General features: G+C 42.3%; 1 protein-coding gene across 6 annotated transcripts in view; it reads left to right on the top strand.

Annotated features, from left to right (window-relative positions):
• sgip1a (SH3GL interacting endocytic adaptor 1a) overlaps positions 1–18840 on the top strand; it is a 194875-nt gene extending 176035 nt beyond the window's left edge. For all 6 annotated transcript variants that reach the window (XM_080195591.1, XM_080195594.1, XM_080195595.1 and 3 more), the window contains 5 exons: positions 404–536; positions 10059–10261; positions 12765–12829; positions 14608–14772; positions 16025–18840. In XM_080195591.1, coding sequence (XP_080051717.1) covers positions 404–536; positions 10059–10261; positions 12765–12829; positions 14608–14772; positions 16025–16047 — 589 coding nt within the window. In that variant the 3' untranslated portion in view covers positions 16048–18840. The remainder of the gene's footprint in view (positions 1–403; positions 537–10058; positions 10262–12764; positions 12830–14607; positions 14773–16024) is intronic.
• Positions 18841–19529: the final 689 nt, after the last annotated feature.

The following is a 19529-nucleotide window of genomic DNA, read 5'->3' as shown; positions in this document are numbered from 1 at the left end:
GTGTCTTCAGCAAACCATGTTTGTTCTTTCAGCATCACAGTGCACAGATTAAGAAGTCATAAGTTTGCAAACACAGGGAGATCAAAAACTCCCTGCAACCATTGCCAGACTAAAGACTAAATTATATTAGATTTCAGTCTGCCATTTACTCCCTCCCTGGGATTTGTCTAGCTGTTGTTTCAGTTCCCCCCCCCCCCTGCTTTTTCTTGGCTTTTTTCCACTCTTTCTAATAAAGCCTTTATACCTTCCAGATATCAGTACCACATACATCCCTATCCTGCCTTATCTCTTCATAGTACTGGCTGGCTTGATAGCAATCAGCACTTTTTGTTCACTTGACCCCCTCAGCCCTTAATTTTGACTAAAGCTTGTTGGCTGATAAATTCTTCTTTCTCTCGTCTAGTAACACTTCACAAGGTGATGCCAATACAAAAGAATTCTGGGTAAACATGCCAAATCTAATGACTCATTTAAAGAAAGTGGCTGAGCAGAAACCATCAGCCACCTATTATAATGTGGATATGCTAAAGTATCAGGTACGTGGATTTCAGGCTTTCACATTATAAACCAGTGATTGATTTCTCAAAATATGCTCTGTTAGATTGGCCTTCAACAAATTAAAATGATGATCCAAGTGTAGGAGGGGGTTTATGTTTTGCCTTGTGCAATAATTACTGTGCGTACAATCACAATTCGCTTAGAAGATTGAATTGCAATCCCTCTGAAAAACTTGCTTGGTTAACAAAAGCAAAGCTGGAAATCAGAATTCAAAACAGAAAATGTTGGAAATATTCAGCAGGATGTGAAGGAGGGTGTGTGTGGGGGAGGGTGTGTGTGTGAGGATGCGAGGGAGAGTGTGTGTGATAATGTGAGAGAGAGTTTGACGATGTGTTTGTGTGTGAGGATGTGAGGGAGAGTGTGTGTGTGTGAGGATGTGAGGGAGAATGTGTGTGCGTGAGGATGTGAGGGAGAGTGTGTGTGTGAGGATGTGAGGCAGAGTGTGTGTGTGAGGATGTGAGGGAGAGTGTGTGTGTGAGGATGTGAGGGAGAGTGTGTGTGTGAGGATGTGAGGGAGAGTGTGTGTGTGAGGATGTGAGGGAGAGTGTGTGTGTGAGGATGTGAGGGAGAGTGTGTGTGTGAGGATGTGAGGGAGAGTGTGTGTGTGAGGATGTGAGGCAGAGTGTGTGTGTGAGGATGTGAGGGAGAGTGTGTGTGTGAGGATGTGAGGGAGAGTGTGTGTGTGAGGATGTGAGGGAGAGTGTGTGTGTGAGGATGTGAGGGAGAGTGTGTGTGTGAGGATATGAGGGAGAATGTGTGTGTGAGAATGTGAGGGAGAATGTGTGTGTGTGAGGATGTGAGGGAGAGTGTGTGTGTGAGGATATGAGGGAGAATGTGTGTGTGAGGATGTGAGGGAGAGTGTGTGTGTGAGGATGTGAGGGAGAATGTGTGTGTGAGGATGTGAGGGAGAATGTGTGTGTGTGAGGATGTGAGGGAGAGTGTGTGTGTGAGGATGTGAGGGAGAGTGTGTGTGTGAGGATATGAGGGAGAATGTGTGTGTGAGGATGTGAGGGAGAGTGTGTGTGTGAGGATGTGAGGGAGAATGTGTGTGTGTGAGGATGTGAGGGAGAGTGTGTGTGTGAGGATGTGAGGGAGAGTGTGTGTGTGAGGATGTGAGGGAGAATGTGTGTGTGTGAGGATGTGAGGGAGAGTGTGTGTGTGAGGATGTGAGGGAGAGTGTGTGTGTGAGGATGTGAGGCAGAGTGTGTGTGTGAGGATGTGAGGGAGAGTGTGTGTGTGAGGATGTGAGGGAGAGTGTGTGTGTGAGGATGTGAGGGAGAGTGTGTGTGTGAGGATGTGAGGGAGAGTGTGTGTGTGAGGATATGAGGGAGAATGTGTGTGTGAGGATGTGAGGGAGAGTGTGTGTGTGAGGATGTGAGGGAGAATGTGTGTGTGAGGATGTGAGGGAGAATGTGTGTGTGTGAGGATGTGAGGGAGAGTGTGTGTGTGAGGATGTGAGGGAGAGTGTGTGTGTGAGGATGTGAGGGAGAGTGTGTGTGTGAGGATGTGAGGGAGAGTGTGTGTGTGAGGATGTGAGGGAGAGTGTGTGTGTGAGGATGTTAGGGAGAATGTGTGTGTGAGGATGTGAGGGAGAGTGTGTGTGTGTGATAATGTGAGAGCGAGTGTGGGTGAGGGTGGATGTTTGTTTTTTTTTAATTTTTTCGTGGGACATGGGTGCCACTGGCTGGCCAGCATTTACTGGAGGGCAGTTGAGAGTCACCCACATTGCTGTGGCTCTGGAGCCAGACCAGGTAAGGATGGCTGATTTCCTTCTCTAAAGGACATTAGTGAACCAGATAGGTTTTTCCTGACAATCAGCAATGATTTCAATAGATTCTTAATTCCAAATATTTTTCCTTGAATTCAGATTCCTCCATTTGCCATTGTGGGATTTGAACTTGGGTTCCCAGAACATTAGCTGAGTTTCTGGATTAATAGTCTAGTGATAATACCACTAGGCCATTGCCTCCCCGCTTCTATTTTCTGTGTTTCTGTGTGTGTGAGAGGATGTGAAGGAGGGTACATGTTTGTGTATATGAGGGTATGAAGGAGGGTATGTGTTTGTGTATGTGAAGATGTGAGGGTGGGTGTGTGTTTGTTTGTGTATGTGAGGGTGCGGAGGACGGTATGTTCGTGTATGAAGGTGAATGTGTGTGAACGTGAGAGAGAGATGTGTGCATTCAATATTAGAATCTGCGTTCCATCATCATTCCTCCTATTAAAATATGACTAAGGGTAAGACATATTTTTAATCAGAACATTTTAATTGTTACCAGATTAATATATTCTTAGACATAGCTATAAAAGACTTGTTTACATTTGATATCTGTGTTTGCCCCTATTTCACAGCTAAAATAGGGATGTCAACATTATGAGAAAGTTTGGGGTTTCCTGATGAGGTCTTGGGCAATCACTAGCGGTTCCATGACTCAAAAAGTTTGGGCAGCCTTGGCCTAGAGTATTACCAGGCTCTTTATCAGCCAGTGACTCATTAGTCATGGTAAGAAATAGGAGCTTTGGGACATCATGCTGACTCTGGTCTTTCTCTAGGGTATGCTGCAGAGAGACCATCAGGAAGATGGATGCTGCGTTGATTAGGACCACCATAATTGTTATGTGTTTCATCCTGATAGCTTTCAGAATCAATCAGTACACAAGTAGACACAGGAGGTGATTAACATTGCAACTGCATCAGTCAAACTAATATGAAAATGGATCCTGCAATCCCACAATGCACTGAATTGCAAAGTGCAGCATGCCAGTCAAAACATACAATACATAATAATAATTGTACATCAGCAGAAAATGAGATGAAGGAGATACCAAAAGTAGTGCCAGGCACGCCAAAGACAGGAGGTTCATCCTCAGGAGCAAGGGGAAGCAGGGCCCCATCCATATGCCAAAATTAGGGATCCCAGAAGTGTCATTCAACTTGTAAGATCCAGGGTGTGCAGTACATGCATCACAAATGTCTTTTCTGCAAGTGAATGATAGACAGTGTTGCCAATACCTCTGCATGTCCAGGGAGTTAGTAGCTCATATATGTCACATTCTTCACAATTTGGTACTACAGGGAGTAGGAAGATTTCTGTTGCCAGTGGCTATGGAAGTCATTGCCGCCCTGAACCTCTACACCAGTGGCTCTTCCCAGGGCTCAACTGGGGAACTCTGTGGGATCACTCAGTCTTTCATGTACAAGCGAATCCAGGAGATATCAGACCCTCTCTTTGTAAGGGTCCACAGTTACGTACAGTTGGTGAGAGATTAAGCAAACGAGGACATGAGGGTACTGGACTTCACAGCAATTTTTGACATGTGCAAAGGCCATCGGCTGCACTCATGTGGCTCTATAATGTCCATGGCAGCTAGCACACCAATACATCAATAGGAAGGGCTTCTACTGGCTAATGTGCACTGCCATGTTACCACAACCTGCAGGTTTGTGCAAGGTTTCCTGGAAGTGTCCATGATTCTTATAACTTAAGCAGATCGCAGATCCCAGACATCTTTGAGGGACAGGGTAAGCTCCTCGGGAATAAGGGTTACCCACAAAGGGCTCAGCTGATGACGTCCATTCAGAGGCCACAAATCATCTCCGAGAGAAATGTGAGGATGCTAATGGTGGTACCCGAATAATGGCGGATCACACCATAGACATTTTAAAAATTGGATTACAATGTCTGGACAGTACAGTCCAAGAGTGCTTCACAAATCATCAAAGCTGGCTCTGCACTTCACAACCTGATGATACAAAGGAGGAAGGATCCACCAGATGCTGAGATGGAATAGCTTCAGATGATCACTGATAAAGAGGATATTGAAGGGGATGAGGGTAGTGAGATCGAGGAAGAGGAGGCTGCAGGGGGAGAGGTCAGGTGAGGAAGGTGTGCATGTGAGACCCTCATTGCCACCAGATTACAGGAAGAGGAGGATAATGGCAGAGCGATTATCCTCTTGGGCTAATGCTCTCCATCATGGGCCCAAATGAACACCAATGTGGCTGTCATCACTTTTTAACCATCCACTTTACTCTGATTGTGAGTATTTACATATGATGCTCACATTGTTCTAATCCTTTGAAGAATGATGGGACGTCAGGAGAAGACATCCTTCCTGAACTGGGATGGAATTGGGCTAGGTTGTCCCAGAGATGGACACTGCCTTTTCCAATGTTTCTCATCCATCCCTGTTACAAAAGACAGCAGCTGCTCAGCTATCCTCTCTGGACTCATCACTTCATACCTCTAATGTCACCGAGCTGTTTTATGAGATCCAACAGCAGCAACAGTGTAATTCTGTCACGTCAAGGATCCTACTGAGAGCCAAGGCTGCTAAGGATGGAAGGCAGGTTTTCGGAGAACCGTTTAGACATCTCTGCATTCTCCCTTTGTCCTTGTTCTCAATTACATTGACATTTAGCAGTCTCAGTTGATCTGCTTTCATCCTTACCCTTTGATAGATGTGAACTACCGAAGAATGATAAGCTTGTAAAAATTTCCTGCCATATACCTCCTGTTGAGCAAAGACAGTCTCCATCATGGCTGTTCCTGGGGATCTTCAGAAGGCTCCAATATCTTGAAGCCCTTAAGGTTTCCTCCACTTGACAATAAAGAGCACATATCTGACACATTATATCCTCACTCCTATCCAATGGCTTCCCTCAGCATGGGTTCATTCCACCATGAATGCTTCCAGAGTTTACTCTAAGGTTGCACTGAGCACAGTGTCTCTCCATTTGCAACCTCAATGAGTTTTGAGCTCAAGCTATGCATTGTCTTGCGTCTCTACATTGTATGTAGAGCTGAATAGTCACTGGACGGATAACTGAAAGATAATACACTCTCGTGGATGTAGGCAATGGTGGCATGATGATAAGGTGGCTGAGGGAGGCATAGCTTAGGCACTTTGGGGTGGCAAGATCCTCATTATTATTGGTGAGTTTGCCGTGTGCATTTGGAAACTTGGAAAGGTGATTGGCACACAGGAGTTCTGAGGAGGGACTCAGCTTGTAGACACTGCTGCATTGCAGAGAGTGCCTGGAGTTCCAGTATGTATGATTCTTCTCAATCTGTTTCAATATCTCCCCTTCTACACTAGACCTTGACCTTTCCTGAAAGCAGGTGAGCTGAGAGTACACATCAGCCTCAATCTTACACAGGCAAAAATTAGCATTGCACAACTCTGCAAAGCACATGAACCAGGTTCTCCCACCTTACACAAAGGATGATACATCATTGTTGTCAGGAATGATGTGCAAATGAACACACACTGTTGTGCGATGGAAGTAGACCACATGGACAAAAGGTGCCAGATAGTGGCATCTGTGGTAAGTAGAGGGAAGAACCATAATGGCATATCTGTTTGACAGCAACACAATTCATAAAGAGGAGGCATACATTAGTAGATGTGCAATATGTTGCAATGTATAAACATTGGTCAACATTATACGCATGTGGTTAACACCCTTGCTGTGCTCTTAATATTCCTCATGCTTCCTAACCCTTCTGCCTTGTCCTGGTGCTTTTCTAACATGCACTGCTACACCCCACTGCCTGTGATGACTTTGGTGGGTTTTTCTGGAGGGTCAAGACCTGAAAGACCCCAACCTATTTTGGGTCTCCTGATGTGGGGCAGGTACACCCTCATCAGCCTGTGGAGCTAGAGCTGATGGGGTTACAAGAAGAGGAGATAAGGATTGGACGGAACTGGAGTCACCTGGGTTGATGACCCCAGGGTGTGCACCAATTGATCCTCCTCCCAATGGATGCCTGAGGGCCCCTGGGTGACTCATTGAGGAGAGGAGGCTAGCTGGAATGAGATCGAACTACCCCTCCTCCCTCTTATATAGCCACTGATGGATGTCAGCAAGTGCTACTGTGAGTGTGTGCTGCTCTTGCAGTGGTTCAGGACCAGTGACCTGGGCCAAGGTTTGCACAGTGGCCACGAATCTGCCAGTGTTGACCTTGGTGCATTGGCATGCTGGGGCTATCACTTTGGATTGAAGGTGGGATAGACTCCACCATCATCCACTGAGGAGTGCAGCTGACATCCCTTCCTGACATTCCCTGACTGCTTGATTCCAGACCATGTCCAGAGGCTCAGCATTGCTCCGGGACTCAGCAGAATCATGGCCTCCAGTAGTTCTCTGAGAGCTTGTAACCTTGAGTGTACTGCCTTTTCCCACTGCGAACCAGATTATGAGCCTGAATCTACTGTAGATGTAGATCCCACTGGGATGTGTGTTTCTGTGCTGGTGGAAGGTGTGGGTGAGCACTACGTGTCTTCAAGGTTCCTTTTTTCAGTTTCCTCATCTGAGGCTGCCCTCAGATGTGGAGGTGGGTTTGCAGGTGTCCTCGGGGACTCAGGGATGAATGAGAGAAGAGAAAATGAGTGGATAGCAGAGAAATTGAAAAGAGGATAATTCACTCATGGTTGTAGGAGAAGCTGACGCTGGATTCTCATTTGGGTTGTGCCAGTCACCTCCTTATTGCCACAGGCACAGGCCACATCCCCACCAATTAGCATGGTGGCACACTCCTCAAAGGGAGTGCCGATCTTGATGTCGGGCATTCATCTCCCTGTTGTTGTGTGCAAACTTGTCCTGCATAAAGACAGACGGAGAGAATGTGAACAGGTCCCATGCCAAGACAGATGGTAAGGATCCCTGGCATGTGCGTGTGATGAGTGGAGCCATGGATAAGATGAGGACATGAACACGAGAGGATATGAAACTGATGGAGATGTAAAGTTATGTGTGAGAGTGAGGGTGATGTCCCTTGAGGTGACAATTTATGAGATCAATATAAACATGTGATGGGCTGTTAAGTCCGTGAGGGAAAAGTAATGACATGATGGACTTACTCTGGCAGAATGAGATCGTTCATCCATTTTCTTCACTGACTAGTGGACCTCCTATGTGGCAAATTAGCAGTAATTGCTGAATCACTGTCTCCCAAGCCAGATTGGTGAACTTGGTGGACCTGGGACCAGAGCAGGAGTGGAGGACATTGTGGTGGATCTCAACTGCATCCAGCAGTTAAAAAAGAGGATTGGGCAAGATTGGGCTGTGGCTTCCTTGTCATGTCCAAAACCAATCCCTTGGTTACACTGGGTGGTTCATTCCAATGTTATTCTTCTTATAGGTTGTCACTATGAGTTAGTACAACTGAATAGCTTGTTTGGCCTTGAGGGCAGTTAGAGGTCAATTACATTGCTGTATACCTGGAGTCGCACAGAAGTAAAGACAGCAGATTTCTTTCCTGAAAGAACATTAGTGAACTACATGTAGATGGGTTTTTACAACAATCTGATAGTTTCATGGTCATCATTACTGATATTTTTATTCCAGATTTTTAAAATAATTTGAATTTGCTAACTGTTGCAGTGTGATTTTAAACTAATTTCTCCATTGCATTAGATTACTGGTCCAATAACATAATAATATGCTTCTGCTCTCAACGTTGTCCTCCTCCACACTTAATACGAAACTTCTCCACATGTCAGAACCTTTAAGAAGTATGTCACATCCAGAATCCTCCCCATCTTAAAAAGACAAAGCAATATGCTATCCCTAAAGTTGGTTATTTAAGTGAAATGCTGAATTTAGATGGAATGTATATTCTCATATTATGTCATCACTTTGAAATCAATGGTCAGGAAATTGGAAGGCAAAAAATGGTTGCACTTGGTCACATTTTTAACTTCTGCCCAGTGTCGTGAGACTTGTTGCCTCAGATAATTCACTTCAAAATATCAGCAGCAAAGCTTCATATTTCATCTCTCCTGTCTACAGAGCTTTCCCTTGTTAAGTTCCAGATTTGAACCCCCAGTATATAATGAGGCCAAACTAGACCTCAACAATCTTTATATTTTGGCATAAATGTGAGGATAGGATGCTTTACTTCAGGAGTAATTCCACTGACAAATTAGGGATTTTTTCTAGTAAAATAAACTTTATTTAATAACACAGCTTAACTATAACTCTAACAAATGAAACAGCTTAACTATTTACAGTTGAACAATATTTAAAAATGAAAGGAATCAATTGTAATTTCTAATTTAGCACTGTTTCAATTCCAAATAAGCAAAATTACTCTTAAGGACTTAAAGGCCACTTTAAATATAGTTAGCAATTATACATATACTGACTATAATTAGTGTAGATAGCCTTCGAGCTTTCAGAGAGATATAGAGCTATGAGAAGCTTGCAAAATTATCCGAACTTCAAGCAGAACAGCCAAACTCTCCTTTCTGCAAAAGGCTTTTTTCTCTGCTACGAATCCAGAACTACACAGAAACCACACATCATCTGACCTTGTAAGTTGCTCCAATGTGAAATCCCAGGGAAATTTAAGTAAACAAAAGTTCATTAACTCTATTTAACATAACCACTTGCAAGGCTACAATGATTAATTATCCTGCTTTCCAGAGACTGAGATGCATTCCCTCCTGATATTCTGATATAGAAAAAATCTGAATCTTAAAATATTCCCCTTAAACATAAAATATATCAAAGCATACTATTATCACACCCTCAAATAGCCTCACTGTCTGAAACACTCTTTCCTAACTGCAACACTTTAACAGATCAGCTGGTGAAACAAGTACCACTGCAGCACACATTAGGTGACGGAATTTCTATGACTCATTTGTCCTTCTGCAAACCCAATAACCACATTCAGGAGATATCTGTCCTTGTTAAAATTGGAGGTAATTAATTGAAAATTGGGAAAGATATGGCTGAATCAGTATTGACTGTTTTACATTATCACCCAAAATTTGCCCCTAATTGTCTCTGGATGCACTTTGGTTATTAGACCACAAAATGTGCCATGTTCTGGAATTTGTGCAGAATTCTAGATGGCACATGCACATTTTCTTAGAGACACAAATAGGCGCCAACCACCCACTATGACAGTCATAGTGCGTATATTCGTTGCACATTGGAAAGGCAGAAACAAAACCATTCAGGTTCTACACCTGAAGCAGACATTAGTGCCTTTTGTGTATGCAGATAAGCAGTCTAATGGCTGATTGAAGACTCCTTTGTAAAATTAGTAACCAAAGAATATGTCTCTTTAAGCCTTTGAAAAATGAAAATTTCAACATTGATTCTGCTGCCAATTCCAACCCAGTGACTCTGGCTGAAAAATGAACATGAGTAGATATTAAGTAATGTTCCCTTTAAACAATTGGCTCAGTATCACTTGTCAGGGCATTTGAGGGACAGTTACATCAGTGTAGTATAGAAGATAAAACAAAAACAGAAAATGCTGGAAAAACTCAGCAGGTCTGACAGCAGTTTGAGTTTTTTCAGCATTTTCCTATTTTGTTTCAGATTCCAGCATCTGCAATTTTTGCTCTTATTTTAGTATAGAAGATAAGCTGTGCAAACATATTCCAGCAGCACACCATTGGGAGAAAAGGGAGAGTATTTGGAGGGACCATTTAAAAAAAAACGAACATCACAGAGAATTAATCGTCATCTTCCTTTTCTGAAGGTATCGTCACAGGGCATTCAATCCACACCATTGAATCTAGCAGTGAGCTGGCGCTGTGAACCCACCAGCACTGATCTTCGAATAGATTATAAATATAATGCAGAAGCAATGGTTACACCTGTCGCTCTCAATAATGTTCAGTTCCTCACTCCTGTGGATGGAGGAGTAACAAAAGTACAGGCTGTCCTTCCACCTGCTGCATGGTAAGACAATATCTCTGTTCTTTCCTTGACTCTGTGCCACATATTTGCTGAGAATTTGGTTCCCCTGTCTTCACTGAGTAGCTTAGCCCAACAATTCCTTCTATACACGAAATCTGGAAAGACATGTCACCATTCTTCCAACTCCAGTTAGCCGTGCTCATACCCTCCTCCACTCTCTCTATCAATCACTGGTCTCTCCTCCACTCTCTCTATCAATCACTGGTCTCTCCTCCACTCTCTCTATCAATCACTGGTCTCTCCTCCACTCTCTCTATCAATCACTGGTCTCTCCTCCACTCTCTCTATCAATCACTGGTCTCTCCTCCACTCTCTCTATCAATCACTGGTCTCTCCTCCACTCTCTCTATCAATCACTGGTCTCTCCTCCACTCTCTCTATCAATCACTGGTCTCTCCTCCACTCTCTCTATCAATCACTGGTCTCTCCTCCACTCTCTCTATCAATCACTGGTCTCTCCTCCACTCTCTTTATCAATCACCGGTCTCTCCTCCACTCTCTCTATCAATCACTGGTCTCTCCTCCACTCTCTCTATCAATCACTGGTCTCTCCTCCACTCTCTCTATCAATCACTGGTCTCTCCTCCACTCTCTTTATCAATCACCGGTCTCTCCTCCACTCTCTCTATCAATCACTGGTCTCTCCTCCACTCTCTCTATCAATCACTGGTCTCTCCTCCACTCTCTCTATCAATCACTGGTCTCTCCTCCACTCTCTCTATCAATCACTGGTCTCTCCTCCACTCTCTCTATCAATCACTGGTCTCTCCTCCACTCTCTCTATCAATCACTGGTCTCTCCTCCAATCTCTGTACCAATCACCATTCACTGATCCATATTGATTTGCTGGTCTGATCTCTCTTCCACACCAGTCAACTGATCAAGTTCTCTACCTGCTGCAATGATGTTTCTGCTTTTCTACCTGCTATGATTATTCTGCTTCACTCTCTATTTACCAAACAATCCATTCGCAAGAACTCATCTTTCCTGGTAATCCTTCTATACTGAGCATTCTAAACTGGAATTCAGCCAGCCAGGGCTCCCTGTCCTGATGCAATGGAATATACAATGATGCACACAGAAGGAGGTTACTTGACATTCTTGTGTCCAATTATTGAACGCAGCAGTTGCTGTCATGAAAAGGTGGCGTGTCGTCTGCGCCTATCCTCTTTGCAGGTCTCTCCATGGATTACTACCCTGAGGGATATCTGCAGGATCCTTCATCTGAAGTTTGAACAGAAAATAATCCTCCAAATAAATGGCCATTTTTCTGCCTGATGCAGTGTCTAACACAGCAGTTCAGAGCCAGTCAGAAGATTTGGGCCTAGGGGCAGATGGTGGTCCAGTGGTTAACCCTGCTGCCTCATAGCTCCATGGACCGGGGTTCAGTTCTAGTCTTGGGTGACTGTCTGTGTGGAGTTTGCACATTGGGTTTCCTCTGGGTGCTCCAGTCTGCTCCCACAGTCAAAAGATGTACGGGTTAGTTTGATTGGCCATGCTAAATTGTCCCTTAGTGTCAGGGGGACTAGTAGGATAAATACATGGGGTTACAGGGATAGAGCCTGGGTGGGATTGTTTTTGATGCAGGAGTGATGGGCTGAATGGCATCCTTGTGCACCTTAGTGATTCGATGATTCTACGCATTGACCCAATTCCATTTGAAAGTTACTATTCCATCTGCTTCCACCAACCATTTTGGTATTCCATTTTGTTGCAACAAAATGTTTCCCTCATATCACTTCTGGCTCTTCCGCTAATTATATTAAATCCTTGTCCTTCCGCCACTCTAAACAGTTTCACCCTAGTTGCTCTACCAAAACCCTTCATGACTTAAAACCTTCTTCCAAATCTCCTCTTGGTCTGTTCTAAGGAGAACAATCCCATGTTTTCCACTACACTATACTTAATAAAAATCCATGGTACCATTCCAGTTAACCACTTCTGCACTCTCTCCAGGGCCTCAAGTGTGGTGCCTACAATTGGCCACAACACTCCAGCTGATTAATTAAGGTTCCTTCCTTGCCCTGGTATCTTTTATCTCTTTTTGTGAAGCCAAGGTTGCTGCATATCACTGTAAAGCCATCTCAACTTGTTCGGCCACCTTCATAAGTTGGTGTACATAAACACCAGGTCTCTCTGTGCCTATGCTCAGATCATATTGCCTCTCTTCATTCCTCCTACCAAAATGAAATCACTTCACACATTTTTGCACTTGATTTCTTCTCTATACAGTAAGTCCTGACAGAGTGTACATACATGCTGATGTAGGATAATGCTGACTCCACTGTGACACTCCTCAAGTTGGAATAGCCTTACACATTGGACATATGTTGAAATGATCATTTGGGCAAGGTGCTCTAGATGATTAAATTCTCATCCCCAGGTTGGTCAGTAGCTGCAGGGGAGGAGGAATAACTTTGATGTTCATTATCTCAATAGTTTGAAGTTTTATAAGTAACTACTTGACTGGCCTTTGTTTTTCAAGGAATGCCGAACAACATAGGATTCTTTGGAAGATCCCAGATATATCCCAGAAATCTGAAAATGGAGGTAACTGGAGAATGAAATTCTTCTATGGAGCTAAACCTTTAATTTAGATCTCATTACAGACTGTTTCTGCTTATCCAGCTGTGTAAAAATTAACATAGAAATAGCAAGTTATCTGCACTATATTCTATAGACACATAGCACTCACTATGCCTGTGTTGTGACAAGCCAATCAGTAGCATTGACCGGTTGGGTTGGGGGCCCCTGACGATGCTCAATAAATTGTACATTGCAATATTGCACAACAGTATCTCATGGAATGTAGGTCTACTTTCGCCAGATCTGCTCAAGGTTACTGTCTGAATCAGGGCTTTTCCAATTGCATGAGATGCATCAAAGGCTTGCAGTTTCACACAGTGTCCTGACAGTCAGCAAGATACTGGATTTTTATTCGTATAGGCAGGGCTGCATTCAAACTGAGATTTCAAAGGTGAAACTCAATTTGTTAACCCACTCAACCACCCACAGCTTTTGCTGAATTCTATTATAGTTCCAAATTAAATACCTTTGGGTTGCTTTGGAGCCTAGGTACAAAACGTAGAAATTCATTCATACAGACAACTTTCCCCACACTAGCAGAAGTGCAGAGTGATGACAAGGCACTCTCTACAGGAAGGGAAACTCAAAAGGCCTAAATTACAGTGCAAGAGCAGATCAGCTGCTCACATTTCTCATTGATAATGGACGGTGGCATAAGAATGTCAAAGAATGAGAGTATGTTGAGAAACAAACTAAAAATGGATTGAAACCAAGTTTCCAGTAATTAACTATTTTTGTGATATGATTCAAATGTTGACAAATAATACAAGTTTTGAAACAAGGTTTACCCTATTTTTTCAAATGGAAAATCTGGAAGACTCCCATGTTGTGACAACATCAAGTTCCAATGGCGCAAAGACATTACATCAAAGTGAAGCAAATAGCACTCTTATTCTGTAGTCAATAGAACTAAAATTAGCCAGTGTTTACAAAAATAAAACTATGCCTCCATTAACTCCATAACTGCTGGTTCTCCTGAAGGCTGAAGATATCTGAATTTTTTTTATTAATTTATGGGACATGGGCGTTGCTGGCTGGCCAGCATTTATCCCTAGTTGCCCTTGGAAGGTAGTTGAGAGTCAACCACATCGCTGTGGCTCTGGAGTTATATGTAGGCCAGACCTCTAGATTTCCTTCCCTAAAGGACATTAGTGAACTACATCATTTTTTTCTGACAACCAACAATGATTTCATGGTGATCAATAGATTCTTAATTTCAGATTTTTTTAATTGAACTCAAATTCCACTATCTGCTGTGGCAGGATTCAAACCAGGGTTCCCAGAACATTAGCTGAGTTTCTGGATTAATAGTCCAGCCTCCCCTGTAAATTTACAGTGGAGGCTTCAAGCAAAGACAATTTGTATCTAATTTCTCCATTACTGCATTTAGGTCTACAATGCTACAAAACAACTGTGTCTAAATGGAAAATTTGATGATATGCTCTCAGTCCTCCATCACAATATTGCTATAGAGCAGTGTGCATGGCAGAGTGGCCCAGAGATGACTGTCTTTATGGTCTGTCATCTCTCTCAGTGCCTGGCCTCTGCTCCATGCATTTGCAAGTCAGTGTGATTGGTATGGGCTGATCATCATGAACTGTATCTCATCACATGCACACATTGAATTTCCAATGTAGTGCTGCCCCATGTCACATGTCTTCCCTGATGTGTTTGCCAAAAGGACTTCATCCAAATTTGAATGTAAAGTCCCAGTTTCTTCTTCTTCCATTGACTTCTTTTAGGTGTTGGATCTCTCCTGGCCAGGTTTCAGCTATCAGAAGGTCCAAGTAAGCCTGCAACATTGGCTGTCCAGTTCACCAGCGAAGGGAGCACATTGTCTGGAGTCGATATTGAATTGGTTGGAGCAGGATATAGGTTTTCACTCATCAAAAAGAGATTTGCAGCAGGTATTTCTCAAAAAGACCACAGAATAATTTTAATTACTTACATTACCTCATTGTACAAAAAAACCTGCAAACACAAGGAGGCCAGTCAGCCCATCAAACCTGTGCTTAAAAAAGCAATCCAGTTAGCCCCACTCCCCCCTGGTTCTAAATAGCTGTTGGCCAGTGATTTCTGGCAGCTATGCTGAAAACTTACCCAGCCAGAGGTTCCAGTGCTGACTCCAGTGGGCTTTTCTGGGCTATTCAGAGATTTGCTCTTCCCTCTGACAATGGTAGATGCCCACTGCTCTCAAAGATATTACTGATTTAGGGAATCAATTCCTGGGGTCAATTTTCACTGCCTTCACTGAATATTAATAGATCTGGAGCAACCTGAAATTCAGCCAGTAGCCTTCTAGCTTCTTAGCATCAGCAATGTAGCCAGCCCCATTTTGAAGAACCCTACCACCAGTTCGGCTGTTTCTAGAAACAGGTCCTTTACAATATGGAAATCCTGGCCCTATGATGTAAAAATGACCTGAATTGCATCTTGGGTTGAACAAAGTCCAATATTTTGGATGGTAGAATCAATGCAGCCCATTAAAGGCAAGTGTTAAGTTTTCTTTGTGGATTCCAGAGGAGCTGCCTGCCTGCTTTGATCACCTGTGGACAACCCCACCCCCCCACCTCTCCCATCTCACCCACATAATTTCACACGCTGGTAACTGCTAAGACATGCATTTGGTATCCCAGAATTCACCTGGTAGAATTAAATAAGACTATGCCCTCAAAATGAGTGGGTCCTCTTCACTGATGGAACCAGAGGCTGACATGCACAATTGATTTCACAAAAATCCAAACATACCACCAGGAATTTCTCCTGATCGATCACATAAATTCAACAGCAGATTGTCAGAAACTCAATTTAAGCATTTATCCAGAGATTCCAATACAGTTACAGCAACTGATCAGGAGAACTCCCAGGGAAGTTAGTGCAATGCCAATATGCAAGGTCAGGTACAGTATAAGTGAACAGACAGTGATTCTGCCTCAATAATATTCATTTAATGCTATTGCCACAAGGCCTGTGTTAAATGTGCCATAGTAAAAAGTCTGACAACACCAGGTTTTAGTCCAACCTATTTATTTGATAATATACTCACTAGCTTTCGGGGTTACCCCCTTCGTCAGGTGAATGTGCCATGCCAGCTATCATTGTGGGTTTGTCTGAGTTTGACTTGAGTATTTTCTAATCTAGTTCTATTTTGTTTCATAGGGAAATACATGGCTGATAACTGAATTCTCATAACTTTGCCCAATGTTCAGTGTTACTCAGCGGACAGCTTTTTAAAAACAAACAGGAAACGTCAAGGACTGAACCTGTAAACAAACTTTTACTCACTGATTTCAAACTTCTATTCCATGCGGCCAGAGCATTTCCAACAACAAGAAGTCAAAGTAACATCAGAAAATGGCAACCAGTCCTGCAGTATTATTAAATGATCGATGTGACATTGGTAACATTTCGTATTTTAAGGTGTAATAATTGTATTTGTAATTTGGTATTCACCTCTCCCCACACTCTTCACTCCCGATATCTGTATTTCAGCTGTTATAGGCATTTCAGAGCTACCCCAATTTACCTGGCTATGCCTCTTCAAACATGTAGCATTGTATTTGAGATGAGTAGCATTGTCTAAGAAATATATTGCAATCTTTCAATTTTTAGCCCCTTGATCTACCAGTATTGATGCCAATTCTTCATGGTTTTTTAATTGTTTTTTTAACTGTTTGCATACATATATTTTTAATGTTGAAAACCTTCCCAATCTCCTGATTAGTAAATAAGAATCATTTTGCAAAGCAATGCTATGTCTTAGAAGAATGCCCTGTAGAGTGAGAGAAGAGGTGTGCAATGACATTGGATAAATATCTTGCGGGGGGGAGACATGGCTGTTAACTTCTCAGAGGTGAATAGGAAGTCCACCAATATTGGATTTTATAACATTCAAAAGAAGCCAGTCAGATGGAAGAAGCTTAGCATTTCAGATGGGACTCTATGCTTTGAATGCCACCTGAAATGTCACTGTCTGGATTGTTATGTCAGTTTTATGTCAATGCTGAAAGTTATAACATTCTAAGGTGAATATTGATTCCAGCAACTTCTTTAAAACAAAACATTTATTTTGCTTTGGTAATGTGGTTGCAATGTTTGCATAATAAAAATGAAACAATTTAAAAGTGGAAAAAATGATGCAATGTGAAAGATCCAGTGTGAAATTACCACCTTGAATTTCATTTCAAAGTTCCATCAGACACATAGTGGGCGGGTTTGTTTTTGTTGTCAATTATGGATCTGACTTGCATTGACACATTTGTCAGTGAAGCATTGTTCTGAAGCTTTTAAAGGAATCTGACTAGTATGCGGGGGATATTGATCACTTGAAATAGCTTGGAACGTTTAAATGAATCTTACCGCTCCACTGCCCCAGAAACAAAAACGTTTTGCATGACTAAAACTGGTACATTCAATATCAATTGTTCTTGCATCTTAGGTGCAATGAAGTGGCCGGATGTATAATAGAGTGACAAACCATTTTTGAACACTTGCCTCAGAAACATATCTCCATCTTCTGGTCGTGGTTACTAATGAAAATGTAAATCACAGTGAAGTCTTCTTAAAAAGGACAGGATCAGAACTAAGGTTGCTGCTAAATGTTAGCGGTGATACTGATAGTTAGTTTATATTCATAATCAACAGCAGCAAACCTAAATGGTTTTGACTCGCTTCTCAGATAGAAACCCCATCGCGAATGGAATAGGCTCGACCTACGCGCTGGCCAGAGAACAGCAGACTGAGCAGCTGAGGGTCTGCACCCTCCCTGAACAGCAATTCAGCTCCTCATGGCCAGACCTCCTGGTCTGCAGACCACCTTTCCTAATGTTAAATCTACTTTAAAAAGCCCTTTGCAACATTAAAGGAGCGTGTGTTACTTTTAAAGTCAATCCATCAATGGGAGAAAATGTTCTTCCATATAAATGGGCGAGCTGGTACATTTAGAGCTGGAAGCTGGTTTTAAATGAATCATAAATTAGTGTGATATGGAGTTATTTCCCTCCATTGATGTGTTCCCTGAGTGCAATTGATAAAGCAGGTGTTTCTCCTTTAGTGGCCTCTTACATATGGTACTCCAAGCATAATAATCAACTTTATGTTTATTCCAGCTATCCAACAAAAGATATGAAAAGTAAAACAGATGTTCTTTGTGTTGGCCTTTTGGAGTATTATGACACTGTTCTGCACAGCTGCTGTGCACTGTGAATGTAATTGTAAGGATTTCAGAAAAAATAATTAGATCTGACCATTTCTGGCATGTTTTTTACCCTATAGATAACATTAATTCCATTAGTACCTCAATGGCTTCCTGAATAAAGGAACTGCTGTCCGTAAAAGTGCTTTGCGCAAACCGGGAAGTCTAAGATTTGCTTCCTGATTTGTGAGAATCGATTTCACATTGCCACAATTGAAGCGCTACAATTAGTCTTAGCGTTCCCTGGGCTAAGGAGGGGAAAATTGGTCAGGTAGCCCTCCCTGATTACTGTGTAATGGCTCCTATTGGAAAGAGCACATATATGGATGTTGGGTGAGAACAGGATCATGCTTGCTGTCATACCATTCATAGTTGAATAGCTTGTCAACACTCATTGTCAGGGCAGACACACATACACATGCAACAAGATAGCTACCTGGGACAAAGAACTGAAAGGCTTTTGAGCCTGTGTAACCATATCTCAGCAGGAGTCAACACCTGAAGAGAGGGAGAATACTGGAACAAAAATAAGAAGCAGCTCCATTCATCTTGCGTGCTATTTTGTAAATACTGACTTTTTATATATATATACATATATACAAATATATATGTCATTTCCTCAGTGACTGTTTTCCCTGTCGGTTCATTGCACATAATTATGAATATGCAATTATGTTTTAATGTATTATGTAGTAAAGAAATGGTCTGGCCATTTATAAATCAAATTCTAAATTCTATACAGTATGGAAATTAAACTGTAAGAACTGTTTAAAAAGTTAAATGTTGCTTTTCTTTGAAATTAAATAAAGTTTAAAAAATCTGAATTGTAGCATCTGTATAATTTCTCCCACTTTCTTTTTACATCCTATTATTTACATTTATTTTAAAGTCAAATTGAAGGATGTCTATGTTGGGAAGCTGAATTCTTATTATTGTATATCCAGAGTCAGCATTAAACACTGTCAGGTGCCATGCATTCAAACAACCCCATCACCTGTACACAACTAGTGAGAAGCTTATACTGTCAGCTTCAGCTGAATGTGAAAAACTTGAACATTTCACGCTTTACAATACTTCACAATCAAGCAGCCAGCAATGAAAGCAATTTACTCCAAATTGAACTAGACTATGAGACCATAAAACCTAGGAGCAGAAGTAGACCATTCAGCCGATTGTGTCTGCTCTGCCATTCAATGACATCATGACTGATCTGACATAATCCTTAACTCCACTTTCCTGCCTTATCCCTATAACCCTTCATTCTCTTAATGCTTAAAAATCTATCTCAGCCCCGAGCATACTTAATGACCCATTCTCTACAGCTCTCTGCATTAAAGAATTCCATAGATTCACTACGTTCTGAAAGAAGAAATTCCTTCTCGTCTCTGTCTTAAATGGACAACCCCTTACTCTGAGATTATGCCCTGTGGTCCTAGACTATTTTGTGTAGGATGGTTGTTTCTGACCCAA

The sequence above is a fragment of the Carcharhinus amblyrhynchos genome, chromosome 9 (assembly GCF_965287045.1).
Source record: "Carcharhinus amblyrhynchos chromosome 9, sCarAmb.v2.hapA, whole genome shotgun sequence".
NCBI lineage: Eukaryota > Metazoa > Chordata > Chondrichthyes > Carcharhiniformes > Carcharhinidae > Carcharhinus > Carcharhinus amblyrhynchos.
Note: the sequence above shows the minus strand (reverse complement) of the source record. Positions and strands in the feature narration are given on the sequence as shown.